Source organism: Odontomachus brunneus, unplaced genomic scaffold (assembly GCF_010583005.1).
Source record: "Odontomachus brunneus isolate Ranch 3 - 2012 unplaced genomic scaffold, Obru_v1 Obru_scaffold_015, whole genome shotgun sequence".
In the NCBI taxonomy this organism is placed as follows: Eukaryota; Metazoa; Arthropoda; class Insecta; order Hymenoptera; family Formicidae; genus Odontomachus; species Odontomachus brunneus.
In genome coordinates this window covers 2,707,974-2,727,321 of record NW_022639465.1, presented here as the reverse complement: position 1 = coordinate 2,727,321, position 19,348 = coordinate 2,707,974, and the positions used below count along the sequence as shown (strand labels likewise).

Sequence of the window (19,348 nt, the reverse complement as noted above, 5' to 3'; positions counted from 1 at the left end):
AAATACCAGGAAAGTGGAGTTGAGATGCACTTTAGTGCTGTCAGCTCGACCCAACTTTCCCGTCATGCGTTCGCGCGACAATGCACTTGTGTAGGGCGTATGTATGGATGTATGTACACCTATACACAGATGGCAATGCTTCGCGCTTTCGCCGCATGAAATCTCCAAACGCAATTCAGGATTTGGCTACGATTCCATTTGTATGTACTTGACCGGAAAAAAAAACTCCGGTTGGAAAACTATTCTTTTAAATCGTTTATATTTCGTATGAAGAGTTTTGAAGTGCAATTGAAAAGATTTGTGAGTCATTCTATTACTTGTAATTAATTGTTCTTTTTTGGATTATGTATTTAGTCGGAAATAATGACCGGAGGTAAATTAAACAAAGGTTTGGTATGGTATCGTTTGTATTTCGTATGAAGAGTTATGAAATATCATTAAAAAGGTTTGTGAGTCATCCAGATAATTTTAATTAAATATTAAAAAATCATATATTTGGCCGAAATATCGATTTCAAGCGCTGCTGTGGAAGTACCGTCAGGCACGATCGGTGTACTATCTAGCATTTCAATATTCCTGGTTCTTTTTCGGGTAATTATGTACAATAAGGCCTTTTTCGAGTATTGATATCTTTTTGCAACTCTTTTGGTAAAAATATTTATTTTGACTCCAATATTGATAATCAATCGGGGGAGTCCGAAAAATATGCAAGTTATATATTGTTTTAACTTTTTTTTTTATTTTTTTTTCATTTGTTGAACGTTGCTGCTTTCCCACAATTTAAACAAGTTATTGATCTTTTAATCACATTATGTAACTGCAATATCGAACGACTAGCGAGAGGCTGCACCCCTCGCACTCCTACTCAAAACTAACCTAACCCAACCTATCGTCACATTAGCCGTTAGTCATTGTTTATTAAAAAATTATTAAGAAAAAAAGTTGAACACTAATAAACAATGACGGTTAATATGACGATAGATTGGGTTAGTTTAGTTTTGAGGGGAGTGCGGGGGACGCAGCCCCCCGCGGGAGCGGTGCACTTGGACACAGCCAATCACAGCACCGTGTGATTAGAGACATTTGTAGGGTCCCTTGGCACAGCGACTTGTGATTGGACTGTGTCCAATTGTCCCGTGTCCAACTGATATACACCCGCCCCCCGCTAGTCGTTCGATATTAGGTTTGTCGAGTGGCTTCTACTTTTCACACTTTTACACCTAATGCCCGTTGCATATTAGTGCACTCCAAACAACATAAATTTTCAAAAATACATTCTGAAGACGTTTTCAGGACGGAGGGACGTCAGAATATTCTTAGGATGTCCTTTGAAAAAGTGAATTGTCTGAAAATAGTTAATATCCAATAAGTTTATTCACAATTATTGAATTTTTTACACTATCATACTTATGCACATTAATTCTTTATGGCTCCTGCACACAGGACGCGGTAATGCTTGCCGCGCGGCGGAGTTCGCGCAACAGCCAATCAATATGCTGTTTTTCCGTAAGAGCTAGAAGGTTATTACGGAAAGCAGCATATTGATTGGCTGTCGCGCGAACTTTCGCCGCGCGGCAAGCATTATCGCGTCCTGTGTGCAGGAGCCATTAGAAGTTCTAAAAATGTCGTCATGTTTTCCGTTGGTGTTACGAGTGTAAATGCAATTCTGATATACTTTTCACTCTTGCTTGTGATCAAGTGTAAAAAATGTATCAAAATTGCAATTACACTCGTAACACGAACAAAACTCATGACGTCATTTTTAGAACCTCTAAAAAATTAATGTGCACTAAGTGTGAAAGTGTAAAAAGTTCAATTAATGCCAATAAACTTATTGGATATTAGCTATTTTCAGACAGCTCACATCTTCAAAGGACGTCCTAAACATATTCTGATGACATCCCTCCGTCCTAAAAGCGTCTTCAGAATTTTGGGAAATTTGTATTGTATGAGGTGCACTAGTGTGAAACGAGCATTAGGTGTAAAAGTATGAATAGTACAAGCAACTCGAACAAACCTATTGCAGTTACATAATGTGATTAAAGCCAGCGGCATACGGTGCTTGTTTTCGTGCTGGATTGCTTGTTGGATGGAAATACTCTGTTTTGATTGGTGTATTTGTATCCATCTTCAGAAATGCACCAATCAGCAAGCAATTCAGCATGAAAACAAGCACCGTGTGCCGCTGGCTTAAAAGATCAGTAACTTGTTTAAATTGTGGGAAAGCAGCAACGTTCGACAAATAAAAAAAAAAAAAAAAAAAGTTAACAATATATAACTTGTATATTTTTCGGACTCCCCCGATTGATTATCAATATTGGAGTCAAAATAAATATTTTTACCAAAAGAGCTGCAAAAAAATATCAAAATTCGGAAAAGGCCTTATTATACATAATTACCCGAAAATGAACCATGAGTATTGAAATACTAGACAGTACACCGATCGTGCCTGACGGTACTTCCACAGCAGCGCTTGAGATCGATATTTCGGCTAAATACATGATTTTTTAATATTTAATTAAAATTATCTGGATGATTCACCTCTCTCTCTCTTCAAACCTTTTTAATAATACTTCATAACTCTTCATACGAAATACAAACGATACCATACTGAACCTTTGTTTAATTTACCTCATTATTTCCGGTTAAATACATAGTCTAAAAAAGAACAATTAATTACAAGTAATAGAATGACTCACAAATCTTTTCAATTGCACTTCAAAATTCTTTATACAAAATACAAACGATTTAAAAGAATAGTTTTCCAACCGGAGTTTTTTTTCCGGTCAAGTACATACAAATTGCTCGTATATGTTCTTCTTTACATGTAAATTGTGTAAGTTTCCATGAAAATTTTTAAGCATCAAGCGATGTGGTTTAAATATGAAAAATAATGTAATACTACATTCGCATATTATGTACAAAGTGAGTAGAATTTCTTATAGTGACTTTAATTTTTATGGTTATACGACAATTGGCATTTGACATAAGAATCCTACGTCCATTAAAAATGAATAACGAGAGCCAATTGAAGCGTGATGACATATAAGCATTGAAAGCATACCGACGAAGCATGCAAAGTTAAGATACGTATGCATCAGAAAGTTAAAGTGTAATATATTATAAATTGTATGCAGTAAGTAAAATGTAAGTTTATTTTATGTATTTATTGCATGTATTGTATGTATTATTTTATATATATTAAATATATATTTTATATTTTATATATATTAAATATATATTTTCTGCAAATTTATAATTTTAATATGAATAGAATATTTTATCTTTTAATAATTTATCCTAAAGTAATCCCAGACAAGCAGACTTCCAAGGGACGTTCTAAAGACATCACTATGTCTTAAAAACATGCTGAAAAAATTCTAAAGATGTCCATTGCAAATTGGTGTTGTCTTGAGTATATTGTAATATTTGTTTTACTTACAAATTTACGTTAAATCTTTCATTTTTCACGAGTTTAGTGAAGGTTTTTATCTTTCACGAGTTCATTACAAAATTTTCACTTTTTACGAGTTCACACTAGGGGAAAAAATTCATGACCGCTACCCTGGACTGCTTACTGGATAGAAATACTTTGTTTTGATTGGTACATTACTATCCATTTTCAGAAATGCACCAATCAGAACGGAGTATTTTCATCCAGCAAGCAATCCAGCACAAACATGCACATACAACGCTCAGAACTGTTCAGTTTCAACGCCACATGTATACGACGTTAAAGTAGCTCGAGTATATATAATCACCATCGGCGACGACGAGCGCAACACGCAAAACAGCTGTGTGCAACGTAGCTTCTTTGAATAATCAAGAATCGTTCTTCTGTGTTCGACGGGAAGTACGTTTGATAGATGGCAGAACATAATGCTTCACGGCTAAGCCCGTGAGATTGTGCGTGTGGCTGTCCAGTAGTCTGGGCTTCTTAGATTTGGATGTGCGTTTGCGGTGTATCGGTGACCGGCTATCTCCAAACTGTAATCTTTACTCCTCTTTTCGGTGCTCCACGTTAGCACCCGTATTATTTGCAGTGGTGAAGGTGCGATGAAGTAAAGCCGAAAGATGATGATGGGCGAACAATTTCGTAGCAAAGTGGAGCAGTACTCGCCAAAGTCTTCGCCGAGGGGTGCGCGCTCTCCAGTTGTATCTCGTCAAGACTCCACGGGGACCCTGAAGACGACCATTTCTCTAGGGAAGAATCCCTCCATTGTCCACAGTGGGCCTTTCTACTTGATGAAGGAACCCCCTGGTAAGCACGAAACAGTAAAAGAAATTTTGAATCAATACTATGAATGCTTTGAAAGTTCTATATCTACTAAGTCAATATTTCTGTTATTTGAAACTTTTACGGATGAAATATATAATTTAAATTTTATTTAAAATATGAAACTTAAATTTCTTTATAAAAAACATATAGTTGTAAAAGTGCTTCAAAGATTATGGTTCTTCTTGTGTAAGTAAATCTATTACTTGTAGGGGAAAGTGAACTTACTGGGGCAACAAATTTGATGGCCTATTATGGCCTGGAACATTCCTACAGCAAATTTAGTGGTAAAAAACTCAAGGAACAATTATCTTCCTTCTTGCCAAATTTGCCTGGTATTATAGATAGACCTGGGCATCAAGACAACAGGTAAGTTTTTAATCGTGCAATGAGAATTAAACTTTAGAATTATATTGACTCTGATTACTTCATATTTTATCTCTTTCAGCTCTCTAAGATCGGTAATAGAAAAGCCACCTATAGGTGGTAAAGAACTGCTGCCATTAACAAGTGTACAATTAGCTGGTTTTCGATTGCATCCTGGCCCAGTAAGATTTTTTGTTTTGTGATTTATTTGTATCTGTATTGAAGAAAAAGAGCTAATGTCTATTTTTCCAATTGGTAGTTGTAGAAGTTTTAGAATATCAAAACTGTTAAAAATATGATTACAGCAACTAAATTATCTAATTGATATTTTAGTAATTGAAATGGACATTTGAACTCAGAGAATTACAGAATTTAGATTAGCTACTTACAAACTTCTTAAGATTCTTCTATAGTTGAAAATTGAAGATGGATGGACATTGATCTTTTTTTCTCAAAGTTAAAAATATATAAAATGTTAAGAAGGCAATGCAAATTGCTAACAGTTATATTTTATAATTGTTTAGTTGCCGGAACAGTATAGATACGTAAATCAAGCACCCCAGAGAAAACATAAAAATAAGCATAAGAAGCACAAACACAAACCTGGAGAGGTACTCAGCGGGCAGGAAGCCACGACGACAGATGTAGGTGGTTCTGATACACACGAAAAGAAACATAAGAAGCAGAAGAGACACGATGAAGAGAAAGAAGCCAGGAAGAAGCGGAAGAAGGAGAAGAAGAGGAAAAAGCAGAAACATAGCCCCGAGCATACCGGTAGCCTTACACCGTCTCAGCATTCCAACTCGTGATCTCTAATCTGCCCTTTTCAGTTTATGCTAAATTTTTAATTGAAATGTAGAAACATATGAACTTCCCTTATTTCTAAAGTCCACTTTAGATGATTAACAATTCGAAGCGACGCGAAGTTTTAAAAGTCATAATCACTTGTTAATAGACTTTCACCAGCTATACGTATACATACATATATAAAGTGAACTTCATGTGTATCTGTGTAAATGTAACTCTCTAATTCTTTTATCTTTCTCGTCTATTCATTCATTATTTTCTTCTTTTTCTTTTCTTAATCGAAATATTATAAATTATAGCCGTCTGAAGTGGACTCGGGAAATATTTAGCTTAGAGCATATATACAACAAGACGCACGAAAACAGCGAAACAGCTATGTACCTTCTAGTATATATGTTCTAACATATACACTCGTGTATTTATTTCTTTCATTTACGCATAATACATGTCGTTTACTTTCGGCATTGATAATACGACGAAAAAGGCAAATCCTTACGCAAATAATTATGTAGATACATCACGTAAAAAGATATAATAATTTCTTGTTGATCTTTTCACATTTGCATAAACGCAGTTTAATGAATTCTCGTTTAAAAGCTGAAGAAAGGAAGTATTGCGAAGAGCTTTATATTTTAGAAAACTACTTGCTCAATTTCTTTATTACTTTGTATGCCAAACATTACATTTCCGTCAGTTGCGGTGTTAAGATAGGTCTAATAACATCGTTTAAGTTTGTCAAATCTCGGCGCCAAATAGGTAGGGCATTCGATTTAACGTTATATGTTTGACTTTTGGCAAGTTTCGCGGCGAAGTTCGACATTTGCAATTATTCGAGGATTTACTTTGTATAATTTCCCCTATATTTGTAAATGCGCGTAATCTCTTCTTAAAAATTTTATTTTTGTTATGGCTCTTCATGAACCTCGTGAAAATTATTAGTGAAAAGAAATGTAAAATATGAATGTATAATATACGCAGGACACATCTCGCAGACTTGCCTGCGTGTTTATATCGGTGTGTTGTAACGAATAAACAAAAATGTAAATATTCTTATTAACGAAAGACTGTGAATCAGAGAGAGAGAGAGAGAGAGAGAGAAAGAAAGAGGGAGAAAGACAGACAGAGAAGGAAAGAAAGGAAAATCAGATACCACTATTCTGTGTAAAGTGTTCGTTTACAGAGTCTGTAGTGCGATGTAGAACTTGTACGTTTTAAATCTAACGTATTAAGGAATCTATTGGATATCGAAGATTTAATTTTAAATGTAATATTTATAACGCGCAGGAAGATAGAAGGATAGAATTAAAGTAATCGATTTCAATAGTAACCAATGTTTTCTTTCAACATATCCTTATCCTTTTATTCAATCGTTTAAATTCTTCATATCAGTTTGATTGAAGAATTGCAAACTGAAGAAATATATATTATTGATATTTTCACATTTGCGTAAACGCAATTTAACGAATTTGTGTTTAGAAACTGAAGAGAGAAAGCACTGTGAAAAGCTTTATATTTTAAGAAGCTGTATTCATTCTCTTTATTGCATTATACTATTATATTTCTGTGCATTATGGTGTAAAAGTTGCTTTTTTTTCACAAACTATAGAATGAAGCATCTGTTATGGAGTTCAATTCATATAGTCTCCAGGAAATGATGTATTTATTTATGTTAAAATGTTTACTGTTGGATCTGAAACATCCAGTACAAAGTGTTTTAAGTATGTTTTTTTTTTTATATAAACCACTTCACTATGTCAAAATTAAAACCTTGCGAAATAAAATGGTTACATAGTGTTTTTATATTTATATTACGTAAGGTAATATAAAATAAAATAATAATATTCAATACAATAAAAAAATTATATATATTATATTTAATATTCAATAAAATTTACGCGATGCTTTTCACTATGTTTAAAATATCGTAAACGCGGATCTTTACGGATTGTGCTAATCACGAACATATATACTACCGCGAAACATGTGGTTTCAAATTTGCGTGAATCATAACCATGCGAATCGTTGGTTAAATCGCTGAACGTTATAATAATTGAAGTTTTGTCAAGACAATTGAGGTAATTGAGGCAAAAGTATCGAGTTGCACAAATATTTAAGTAGTATTATAAAACGTGTCATCATAAGGTCAAGATCAATTGCTTAGTGGTTAACAAACATCAACGTCGCTACCGAAACAAATTATAATCGGCATTGCGTGATAGATAGAACTGTCTGTTATTGTTGCAGATTCTCAAAAAAAAAAATAGAGATCTCTATAGACGGTAGAAATGCAACGCAATATACTCCGAGCAGCGAGTTTCCAGGTGTTGCAGAGACGTTTCTTTAAGAAGCATCACGTTAGGGTTAGATTCGCACCCAGTCCTACCGGTAATAATTAACGAATACTATTGCTTTTTTATGTTTTGTAGGATAAATTTGATCTTGTTGCTGAAGATATTAATGAAAATATGCCAAGATATTAATGAATTGGTCCATACAATATATAGCCACATGTTCTAAATATAGTTTTCTTTTTTTTCAATTATAAGACTGATGCATATATTATTTTGCAGGTCATTTACACTTGGGAGGATTGCGTACTGCGTTGTATAATTATTTATTTGCACGTAGCAAACAGGGTGCCTTTATCTTGAGAATTGAAGATACTGATCAAACAAGGATAGTCCCAGGAGCAATTGAGAAGCTGCAGGACGATCTGTTATGGGCAGGAATTATATCTGACGAAGATCCTATCAGAGGTGGTCCTGTTGGTCCTTATGTACAGTCAGCAAGACTTGAATTATACCGGTATGTAATTAAGTCTTGAGGATAAATAGGAAAATTAATTGGCCTGCCAGATTACTTTATGTCATTATTAATTATTTTTATTCATTCTCAGGGAACAAGCACTCAAGCTCTTAGACAATGGATCTGCTTATTATTGCTTTTGTACAGAACATAGAATAGAATTGTTAAGAAAAGATGCATTAAAACGTAGACAAGTGCCCAAATATGATAACAGGTGTCGACATTACAGTAAAGATGAAGTGAAAGAAATGCTCAGAAAAAAATCTACATACTGCATTAGATTTAAGGTACAGTCCTTAAAATGTTAAACTTGATAGATTAAATATGTGGGCTACTTATTACCGATATGTTATAGTTATCATCTACACCGGAATCTTTTCACGATATGGTATATGGAGAGGTATTACATGATATTGCCAAAACTGAAGGGGATCCGGTTATCGTTAAATCGGATGGCTATCCTACTTATCATTTTGCGAATGTAGTGGATGATCATCTCATGGAGATTTCTCATGTCTTACGAGGTGTTGAATGGCAAGTGTCTACACCCAAGCACATTATGCTTTATAAGTAAGTAGCTTCTTTAAAAACTTAATACATTTTAAATATGACAATCGATAGATACTATTGATTACAGAGCATTTGGTTGGAATCCTCCTGCTTATGGGCATTTACCTTTAATATTAAATTCAGATGGATCCAAGCTATCAAAGAGACAAGGCGACATAGATATTGAATCATTTAGGAAACAGGGTATTTTTCCATTAGCATTATTGAACTATGTAATAAGTGCTGGTGGTGGTGGTTTTTACAAAAAAAATAATAATGAAGACCTTCACAGTTATCAGGAGCTGATTAAACAAGTAAATGCTATTTTTTCGTAAGAGGATTGTAATATTCTCGTAAAACTGTCGGCTAAATGTATTGTTTTCTATCATAGTTCGATGTTAGTAAAATAAAGGCAAACTCTGGTAAGCTTATGCCTGAGAAACTGCTAGAGTTAAATAAATTGGAAATTGTAAATCTATTAAGAGACGAGGAGAATCACAGCATCTTGATCGAGAGAGTTAGGAGATTGGTGTTAAAAGCGTTTCCTCAACAGTATGTCCAATTTTATAGTGTGCCTAAGCTTATCTTTTACTTTCTCTCAGGATGCTGATTGTATTTCTACTTTAGGGGAAATGATGGAAATTTGCAAATAGATGACTATCATATAATTACTACATTGAAATGGGCACAGAACAGGATATCTACCTTCAACGATCTTGTCAAGACAGACCTAGCATTTTTGTGGATTGTTCCAGTTTCTGCGCCAAGTATTAATCAAAATGAATGCTCAGGTATCAATTGTTTGTTGCATAAGAACTATTCGATCTTAATGATCAAAATTGTTATAAATATCACATTGTTTCAGATGCAATTAAGTTGTTGAACGCGGAGTTGGCTGAAATGGATGTAAACAATTATAAAACCGATTGGATTGGCCCATATTTAAAAGAATTTGCTAATAAGAAGGGAATTCCCTTTGCCGCTTTGATGAAAATTCTGAGAAGCATTTTAGGCGGCGTAAAGGTATGCATGTCACGAATTAATATTATTTTTATTATAAAAAATAGTATTAATATATAAAATGTTTTAATATATAAAATATTTTAATATATATAAATAGGATGGTCCACCTGTTGCTGAGATGATGGAAATCTTGGGGAAAGACAGAACATTACTGCGATTACGACGTTACGTTCCTTGAGACTATGTTACATCCTTTAACCGCAAATAGACTATTATCGAATATACATCGCTCAAAGAAGTAAATTCAACATGTATATCTACGATTTTACGGAAAGGATACGACGATTCTGTGAGCTCAGTAATATGATTAAAGTATCTTCCTCGAATAATCATTCCGCCCCATTAAAAATTACAAAATTATTTTCTACATGGTTAAAGCCATGGTATATTATACTACAGGTTGCGGGCTCGGTTGCAGTTAAAATTGTTGGAAATCTATCAATCAGGCCGAGTAGTTTGCCGAACTAGATAGTATAATTCGGTCCAAAAAGCTACATATTGTAAAACAATCAGATGATCGACGAAACAAATACTAGTCAAATACAATTATTTTTAATACATAATTGCTATTATATATTAAAGTTTAGTTGATATTGAATCAAATATGTTTTTCTTATATTTTAAAGTAGATTAATGGAAGATATATAGTAGGAATTTATGTAAAATTCTGCATAAAAAAATACAAAACTGTTATAACGATACGTTTGAAGAATATATTTTAAACATCACTGAGCTACTATATTAATAATTTCGTAACAAGATTAATAATAAATTATATACTTTAATAATAAAAGCCAAGTTTTTGAAATTCAAATTAATTAGAAATTTATTAAAAAAAGAAAATATCGGAATTTAAGTTTATTCTAGAACATTGATTTCTTGATACAATATGAATTGTAGTTTACAATATATAAATTTCATTTTATACAATACGAGATATAATTTTTAACATTTACACAGTACAAAAAGATTAATAAACATATAGAAATTATGCATAATTATTTTAACAAAACAGATGTACAAAGTGCGCGTATGTAACAAATTGAACACATTTATTCTTAAATAGTTTTTGCAATATATTACAATGTTCTTATAATAATAATAATAATAATGTAACAGAATTTATAGTCTATATCAAATGTTAGTATATAGCATATGTTTGATACTAGCTAGCATCAAAACGAAATTCGATGGTATCAAAGTCCTGCCATTGTATGATTTTTTTGGACAAATGTAAAGATATTGTGCTCGAAAAATTATCAGTTATTATACCTAGTATCGTAATGATTTAGAATTGTTTGGACAAAGTATTACACCTCATCGTTTTGAACGTATAGCTTTGTTAGAAATTATGAAAACATATTACAATTACAAATACAAGTCTTGCTGTGTTCTTGTCTAAGAGGGTCTGTTATTTTGAAAAGTAAATATTTTTAATTTACATTTCATAAAAGGATATTCAGTGTAATTCCTTAGGAAAAATTAAGTTGTTCAAATTAACTTAATTTAAAGTTACTTACAGTTAACTATAAATAACTTTAAGTAATTTTAAGCAACTTTAAGTTAATTGAACATCTTAAAGTAATTTTTCCTAAGGGATGTTTCATGTTCTATAATTTATCTCTGAGTATTCGACAGCAAATATAATAAAACTAACGTAGGAATATTAAATATTACTTAATAAATTACTTAATAAAATATTACATAATAAAATATATGTATTTTAAGTTGTCCTCCAGTGCAATATTAGGATATAAATACGCGCTATCACAAAATTGAAAGAGTGCCAATCGAAATAAGTTAATTCACATTATCGTGTGCTTAAACATACAGATCCTATTATTCTAAAAAGAGAAGAAATACTCGACAAAAGATCAACAAAAGATCTTATATATAATATATATAAAATAACTATTGCTAATTCGGAGAAATAATATATTAATATCATAGATGATTAATTAAATTTGTTATTATAGATTAGTTATCATAGTAATTTTTTAGAAATGTTATACTAGTGATACATACTTATGTGACAAACTTATGACGCTTATGACTTCTGTAAACGAAAATTTTCCTATGTATTTTGGATGTCTTTATTGATCTATATAACATTGTAAACACTTCTAATGTCAAGACTGCAGACGTATCAATCTATCGTGTTTATCTGTATCAACATACATGTGACATTTTTCAATCTCTTTCCTCAACTGTTTTGATTAGCGAATATACTGCTTTCTAAAAGATTTAGTTTGTTTATTATTTGTAATATACAAACATTCCCAAGATGTTGGAAGCTAATTCTAATATGCAGAATATATTTGTGATATTACCAATACACATATACACGTTTCAAAGATTATTTGTGATTTAGTAGTCCGTGATAGTTCCCTTCCCTATATAAACTAATGCGCATTTAATCGAAGTAAGAAAACTGACAATAAATCTTCACATATCTGCAAGTACATTCGGTTACTTGTACAGTTATACAACGTTTCTGAAGTGATTAGAGGGAAATTTATCACAGATAAAAGAGAGAAATGCTTTGACGGATGCATACCATATTGGAAAGCAGGACTGCATTTCACATGACACATTTCAACGAGTGAAAGAAACATTCGAACATTCAGATGTAAGTAGTAAATTTCTAAGAAGTATATAAATACTATCTTTTTCGCTTATGCTTCTTATAATTTTACCATTATAAATTGATTATATACATGTTAAGAATGCAGTATGATATATATCTTTAGGAATAATAATTGAATACCCATTGAATTAAATATATGCTTGTTTCCCTTTGTAACATACCTTTGTAATCTTCCATTTCCGAGATTATGAGGTATGTGTACGTGTCAAATGTTTTGCTTCGATAAATATATATATATAAAACAACGTACAATGTATATTTTGAAAAGGAATACCTTATGATAATATATATATATATATATATATATATATATAACCTGCCGATTAAACGCGGTAATTCGAGATTGTCGATTCTGTATATTGGCAATCTTACTGCGTAAGTATCCCGAGAAATATACACAAAACATGACACATCGACAGAATTGCCTCTATATTTAAAAAATGTTGGCAGAGTACGCAATGAAAATAACAGATATTTAATAAACGTAAAAATTACAGAGATTATTTCGGAAAATATTAATTTTGACGAGATAACACGAACGCTATCTAAAATTTATTATTCTCTAATCTTCTGCTTCATTTTTATACATAGAAAGAATTTTTATATTTAGATTCTTAATAAATTGCTCATGTATATCAATAAATTATTAAACATATATGTGTATATACTGAATTAACTAAATCGCGTAAAGTTAATCGTTGTAATACTATTCAAGCGTGTTACGTTCCTTAATTTCTAATTCTCAATTAATTTTTACATTGTATGAATTAAAACGTAATCATGAATGTTACTCTACATATAATACTGCATTACATTATTGCAACATCTACTATTTAATCTACTAAGACGTGACATTCCGTTGCGCAATTGTAACAGTCACGATTTTCATACAGTTACGTAGAAAGAAAATGCGGTTATTGCATTTGAGTCAGTTTCGTACTCTTAAATTAGAGATCAGAAGAGTAATGCGATTAATGCCATTCGTACGTGCGTAACGTATAGACCGGTTTGTTTATATCTTTTGTGTGCATATAAGATTAATGATGTAAGAGACAGACATTTTTTGTCCATCCAGATATATATTGGAATGTAAATGAATCTCTTTACACAAGGTTCTTAACAACTCGATTTGATTAACTTTATTTTAACAGCTAATTATACGCTATTTGGGTTAATTATTCGTTTCATCGTGGACTGAATATGTTACTATGTTTCTATCTATTTGTAACAGTGAGATTTATACCGTGAAGTGTTACGCTAAAACCACGCAATATTTCTCGTCGCATGGAAATCGAGGAAATTCTTCGACTATCACATGATAGCAAAACAAAAACGAGTGAATGAACACGAGTATACAGCTATATTAGGAAGTTATATCGGAAAACTAGGAAAATATTAGGAAAATCGCATCTCTTTTATGTTATCACCGTGAGCAATATTTGATTATGTGGATGGAAAAATATGCAATTAATAATAATAGCACGATTATGGGAGAACATTCGCTAAAGATTATGAGAATGGATAGATCTGTATTTTTTCCATTATTATTGATAACAGAAAAAATGAAGACTAGCTTTACGAAGGAAAGAGAGCAAGACACTCACAAACTCGAGGTCGAAGCTTGGACCTGTGAAATGGAAGAAAATACTCTTCTTACTCTTATATTTATCGTGTATATATCACGACAACTTTGGTATGTGTGAACTTATTACAGCTACGTACATTTTACATTTCTAGATTCTACATATGTGTGTAGAATTATTTGCATATACAGGGTGTCTCACACTCTCCTCCGGGCATTTTGTGGGGACGTAGAACAGGTTGAGGTGAACATAAAAGTCCTATACCGTTTTGCGATATTCGCAATAATTATCGAGATATTAATTGTAAAAAATTTGTGAATGATTATGTAGAATATGGTAAATGAGTTATAGTAGCGACGATTGCCGTCGTGTACTTATACTTTAGGTCAAATTGAACAAAAAAGTCCTCTACCATTTTCCAAATAATCATATAGATTTTTAATTATAAATTAAAGAAGATTATTGCACGATTTTGCGTGATAATGCACTCGTCTTCCTTAATTAATAATTAAAAATCTATGTGATTATTTGCAAAATGGTAGAGAACTTTTTTGTTAAATTTGACCTAAAGTATAAGTACACGACGGCAGTCGCTACTATAACTCATTTACCATATACTGCATGATCATTCACAAATTTTCTACAATTAATATCTCGATAATTATTGCGAATATTGCAAAACTATAGTATAGGACTTTTATGTTCACCGCAACCTATTCTACGTTCCCACAAAATGCCCAGAGGAGAGTGTGAGACACTCTGTATATCATGCCCCCCGGGCGTTGCTCTTCGAAATAATCATTAATATCAAACAAACCAAAAGAGTCGTTGATTCGCGTATGTTAGTTGCAAAAAACACGTCCGTCGTTAAAATGCGTGTTGCATAACGGCAAATCGACGAAATGGATGCCAAAGATTAAATTCAAACAGGATTAAATGATGACGAATCGATGAAGCGAATTACAAAGTAGAAACATACGTAATTGATCTTTGACAATTGATGTAAAAGACGCTTCTAAAGATATAATATTCGCAGCTTTGAGACACCAAAGTCGCATGTAAAATCTTACGATTTCGAGTAGGAATAAATGCGTTATGTGATTAAATACATCTGAGTGACGTTGTAGAGAATTATTCTAGTGATAGTCTGTGATATATAAAATATCTTTGCTAGTTTATATATGTTTTACGAATATCTGCTCTATGTGTGGTTTATAAGACCTTTTTCGTCACGGATTTTAAGATGCTTTAGTGTGATAGTGAAGTGAAATTCGTTTCCTTGGGAGACGCATCTCATATTTTGTACTATACATATGTTGTGTACGCGCATATGTATACGTCAATATGTGTGTATATAAATATATATAGAATCGCGATAAAAATTTGTCGGCGAATTGACAAATTTATTTTTTGCTTTTCTTAGATAGTTTTCAGTATAGAATAAGTATTTGGCACAGACGAAGTTCCTCCCTCACAACACCGGGTGAACTCGCCGCGAGCAATATTTATCGTGGCGAACATTGTCCTCTGTTACACAGTATCCACATGATGTAGTTTGTTTCAGAAGTTGTAATAATTAACACTGTATAGATCTATTAGATTTAAGAAAATTCTCCTTGTCAAATAATAATTTATGGTTGCGTGTTTCTCTTATTTGGAATGATGGTTAGGAGGAGGTTTGCGTTACCTCAGGTGATACACGTTAGTTTAACGCCAACGTTAAACACATAAGTAGCGCAACGTGTGTTGTAATGTTTAGTTGTTGAAGTCACGCTTAGTTATTGATAGCTTGCAAGATGCATGCCCCATCTTGGTGATGCCAGAGGTCCTTCGGATCATGCTGAGCTAGCAGCTCCCTATCTCGTATATCATGCGATACGAATTTGTCAATGTACTCGTCCAACTGCATATTCTCTAACCAGGTGATGCACACCTCCTGCACGCCTTTACGTGGTGACCTGATCCCGCGCCGAATGGGTGTCCGACTGGCCAGTGAAACGACGGAACTTTAACCAGAACAATCCTCGATGACGATTTTTTTTATCACCCTGCAGACCCAGAGGTCGGTTAGTGAACGGTTAGTTAGATTAGTATACGCGTGTAAGCGATACGCTATTTTAACGACATACGTTAGAGACATGCTAATCATATGCAGGTGAAGAAATTGCACTCGGGATGTGATAACAACTCGTCAGGCAAAGTAGCTCTTTCTCACTCGTGTCTAACGTCGATCGTTCACGATCGAGTCGAATGACGATCCACCGTTCCGTAAAATATCGTGCGAGTATCGTAAATACGCATTCGGTGTACATCAATAAAACAATGTCAGATATTCCATTGTTTATTATTGCTATACTTCAGCGAGATTCATATATACATCTGTTACAATGTATACATCTTTCATGAGGCTCGTATAAAAATCACGAAAGTTCCCCTCTCGTTGTTAAGTGCTAATTAAATCAGATCGTACAACGATCTCTCGGTTCTTACGAAATCATGAGAGACACAGCAGAGGCGCGCTAACGAAAGCAAAAGTTAAGTTGTGTGTTGTTCAAGTGCATACTCGGACGTGTTACTTCTGCTAATGTAACTGAAGAATAAATCCAACATCGCCAAGTAATGTCATTTGGTCGCGTTTCTATTTTATGTGAACTATAAGTAGAGCTAATAAGTAGAACTAAGCGTGTGAAAAATAAACGAAACCATCTAAGTAGCAATTCATTTGTCAGCAGATGTAACATGCACGTACGATACATACAGACGTGTACAAAAATAATTTGCGTCATATCTCGCTACATCGCAAAAACTAAGTCTTTAACGCTCTAACTAGTTTCTAATCGCTAATGTCATAAGCATTAAGACTTAAAGCATATTACCAGCACTGAGATTGAGCACTCAATCAATCCGAAATAAAGCACAGGATAATTTATTAATTAACATTTGAAAACAACATTTACGCATAATGAATTATGAAGTTCTCCCGAAGGAAGTTGTCCATTTTTGTGTTTGATGTATGAAAGAGAGGTGCTTTCATAATATTGCATATTTTGTGAGTTTATCCAAGTAGTTTTTCATCACAGTTTACTATTACATTTACTTTTTTTCGGAATATATATACATATATTAGTGATACAAGATGGAATATCGAATACAAGTAAAACATAATATGATAAAACAACAAATAATTGTATCGTTCATTTATCACATACATTTGTAACATCGGTATCCTAATGCGTTTCGCTCGAATACTTAATAACCTTGTAAAAAATAGTCAAGGTTATACGATACTGAGGATGTAAATAGATAAAATTTGTCATATTTATCTACAGTTCATACGAAACTAACTTGCATTTGAACATTTTATATATTTATGAAACGTTCTTATATGTACTTGTTTTATAGTAATACTTGCTATTCTCCTCCTTCCCCGTCAATTAAACGTATAATAAATATCACAAGATGTATAAATTTTATCACAATGCAGAATACATGACATAGAGGAACATGGAAATAGTTAATTAACTTGTAATTTAAAGATTTGACTTTGAACAGCATTACATAGATCATAAGAAGGAACTATACCTGATTGTCTACGGGAACGTGCAAGTAAACCAGTCCTGTATTTCTCTCGTCAAAAGTGCACTTTCGTAATTCCTGCTCCATATTAGTTAGAGCCAGGGATAATTTGTTTTCCAAGTCATCTTGTAGTCTCTGCTTATACGCACAAGTAAACGTCAGTTTAACAAATAAAAAAACGAGACAGATTTTTTATATAAAAGTTTAAAAAATCTGTATCAGGAAGACGTTCAGTACACTTACTAAATTATGAGCCTTATCGTGTAACAATTCGCAAGACTCCTCGTACAATTGTCGCGCGCTTAATACCAACTCGGTCACCATGGGTCTCAAACTCACCTAACGTGATAAAATAAAACAGATAGTACGTCGATCGTAATATTTAGAATTCTGGTAAGTTTCTGGTGACTCAAACCTACCCCTTGCAAGATTTTACCGTCCGGTTGCATTTGCTCAAGCGTTTGGGCCGTTCGAGAAGCAATCTGATACAAATTAGGTTCCAAGCTTGGATGCGATATAATCAGTAGTTTCACCCACTTGACTAAGGTGCTCACAACCTCGATAAAGCTAAACAGAATGTGAAGTTCCTCTTCATTCAGTTGCGAAGGTTTACTGCTTATTTGCAACTCTATTTTAGGCTGCGACGTATCGCTCACAGAGGTCGACTGACCTACGGCGCTCACCATGTTGCGCTGCTTTTCCTCCCACGTTCTTAGTGATGTTTCGAGCGCCTGAAATATAAAACATTCTTTAATTATCCGCAAATCAATATCGTCATCGAAAGGTCACAAGACAAATACCTCACCTTATTTCTATAGAGCATTTGCACGCGGTTCTTATGTACAATCTTTATAATTCCAGGTGGTTGAATCCAAGCCTCACCGTCTACCTGTATAGGAACACCCTCTTCTCCTAGAATATTAATCTGAATCGTCTGGCATTGAGCTATCCTGTGATGCTGCAAGTTAATGAGTCGCGACGCGGCCATTTGAATGGACCCAAAAACCGCCACCACTTCCAATATTCGATCATCGAACGACGGTGCCAAAAACAGATCTCCCTCTTTCGTACCACCCCAGAAGTTCGTACCACCCATAAAGCTGTTAATAAAATAAAATGTTTGCACTAGGAATCGCAGGTATATTTATTATTTTTTCACTGGAATACCTTGGTATATTTAATACGACTATTCCTTGCAGGGACGGCAATGGTATTCTTTGACCGTCGCATTCCAATTGAACTCTCTGCTCGAGATTTTTGTATGTCTTCTGTAGCCACTCTTTAGATCCCAGAACGCCGTACCATATGTAATTTTTTGCGCGTGATCGACATTTCTCAGGATGCTCTTCTCGTTTGTGGTGGAAATCGAGACTGATTTTCGCGTCGATGCCGATTCCGAAATAATTATTCATGACACTTCGCTCGATGTAACCTTCCCTAGTGAGAGATGCAAATTAACAATAAGATTTATCAAAATCTATAACTAAAAAAAAATTAATAATTTAATAATTAAATTAATAATTAATAATTAAATTTAATAATTTTGTTACTAACTATAGAATAACCTAGGTATATTAAACTTACATCGATGACTCGTCCGGATCCATCAACGGTGATACCGCTGCACAGAGAGCATCTGCGTTCGCCAGTAACGCTTGACTAATAAGACCAACTCCACCACTGACGTCTACAAGTGTTTTTTTTTTTTTTTTTTTT

General features: G+C 33.4%; 3 protein-coding genes and 1 long non-coding RNA gene across 9 annotated transcripts in view; 2 read left to right on the top strand and 2 right to left on the bottom strand.

Moving 5' to 3' along the window:
* The first annotated feature begins 3,692 nt into the window (after positions 1 to 3,692).
* Positions 3,693 to 6,776, top strand: LOC116841275 (mediator of RNA polymerase II transcription subunit 19). 5 transcript variants are annotated; one of them, XM_032809016.1, is made up of 5 exons: positions 3,693 to 3,853; positions 4,026 to 4,261; positions 4,489 to 4,645; positions 4,725 to 4,824; positions 5,167 to 6,776. In XM_032809016.1, exons 2-5 carry the CDS (start codon positions 4,075 to 4,077, stop codon positions 5,449 to 5,451), a joined length of 729 nt encoding a protein of 242 aa, XP_032664907.1. In that variant the 5' UTR covers positions 3,693 to 3,853; positions 4,026 to 4,074; the 3' UTR covers positions 5,452 to 6,776. The 5 variants fall into 5 exon arrangements, with proteins under 5 accessions (XP_032664907.1, XP_032664906.1, XP_032664905.1 ...); XM_032809015.1 differs by having other exon boundaries at positions 3,694 to 3,949; positions 4,044 to 4,261; XM_032809014.1 differs by having other exon boundaries at positions 3,694 to 3,949.
* A 372-nt stretch (positions 6,777 to 7,148) lies between these two features.
* LOC116841274 (probable glutamate--tRNA ligase, mitochondrial) lies at positions 7,149 to 12,163 on the top strand. Of its 2 annotated transcripts, none has more exons than XM_032809011.1 (10): positions 7,149 to 7,167; positions 7,694 to 7,834; positions 8,020 to 8,254; positions 8,346 to 8,541; positions 8,610 to 8,824; positions 8,892 to 9,117; positions 9,195 to 9,355; positions 9,431 to 9,594; positions 9,669 to 9,826; positions 9,924 to 12,163. In XM_032809011.1, the coding sequence occupies exons 2-10, from the start codon at positions 7,735 to 7,737 to the stop codon at positions 10,002 to 10,004; spliced, it is 1,536 nt and encodes a 511-aa protein (XP_032664902.1). In that variant the 5' UTR covers positions 7,149 to 7,167; positions 7,694 to 7,734; the 3' UTR covers positions 10,005 to 12,163. The 2 variants fall into 2 exon arrangements, with proteins under 2 accessions (XP_032664902.1, XP_032664901.1); XM_032809010.1 differs by lacking the exon at positions 7,149 to 7,167 and adding an exon at positions 7,377 to 7,524.
* On the bottom strand, positions 10,858 to 14,358 carry LOC116841276. The gene is made up of 2 exons (XR_004377528.1): positions 12,157 to 14,358; positions 10,858 to 12,061 (listed from the first exon to the last, which is right to left on the bottom strand). It is a non-coding gene; the product is annotated as an uncharacterized LOC116841276 (long non-coding RNA).
* A 334-nt stretch (positions 14,359 to 14,692) lies between these two features.
* Positions 14,693 to 19,348, bottom strand: part of LOC116841273 (diacylglycerol kinase eta) — a 38,924-nt gene continuing 34,268 nt past the window's right edge. Inside the window, 9 exon segments of the mRNA XM_032809009.1 lie at positions 14,693 to 15,877; positions 15,879 to 16,004; positions 16,006 to 16,104; positions 17,639 to 17,767; positions 17,876 to 17,971; positions 18,052 to 18,363; positions 18,438 to 18,732; positions 18,800 to 19,069; positions 19,217 to 19,319. Coding sequence (XP_032664900.1) covers positions 15,812 to 15,877; positions 15,879 to 16,004; positions 16,006 to 16,104; positions 17,639 to 17,767; positions 17,876 to 17,971; positions 18,052 to 18,363; positions 18,438 to 18,732; positions 18,800 to 19,069; positions 19,217 to 19,319 — 1,496 coding nt within the window. The 3' untranslated portion in view covers positions 14,693 to 15,811.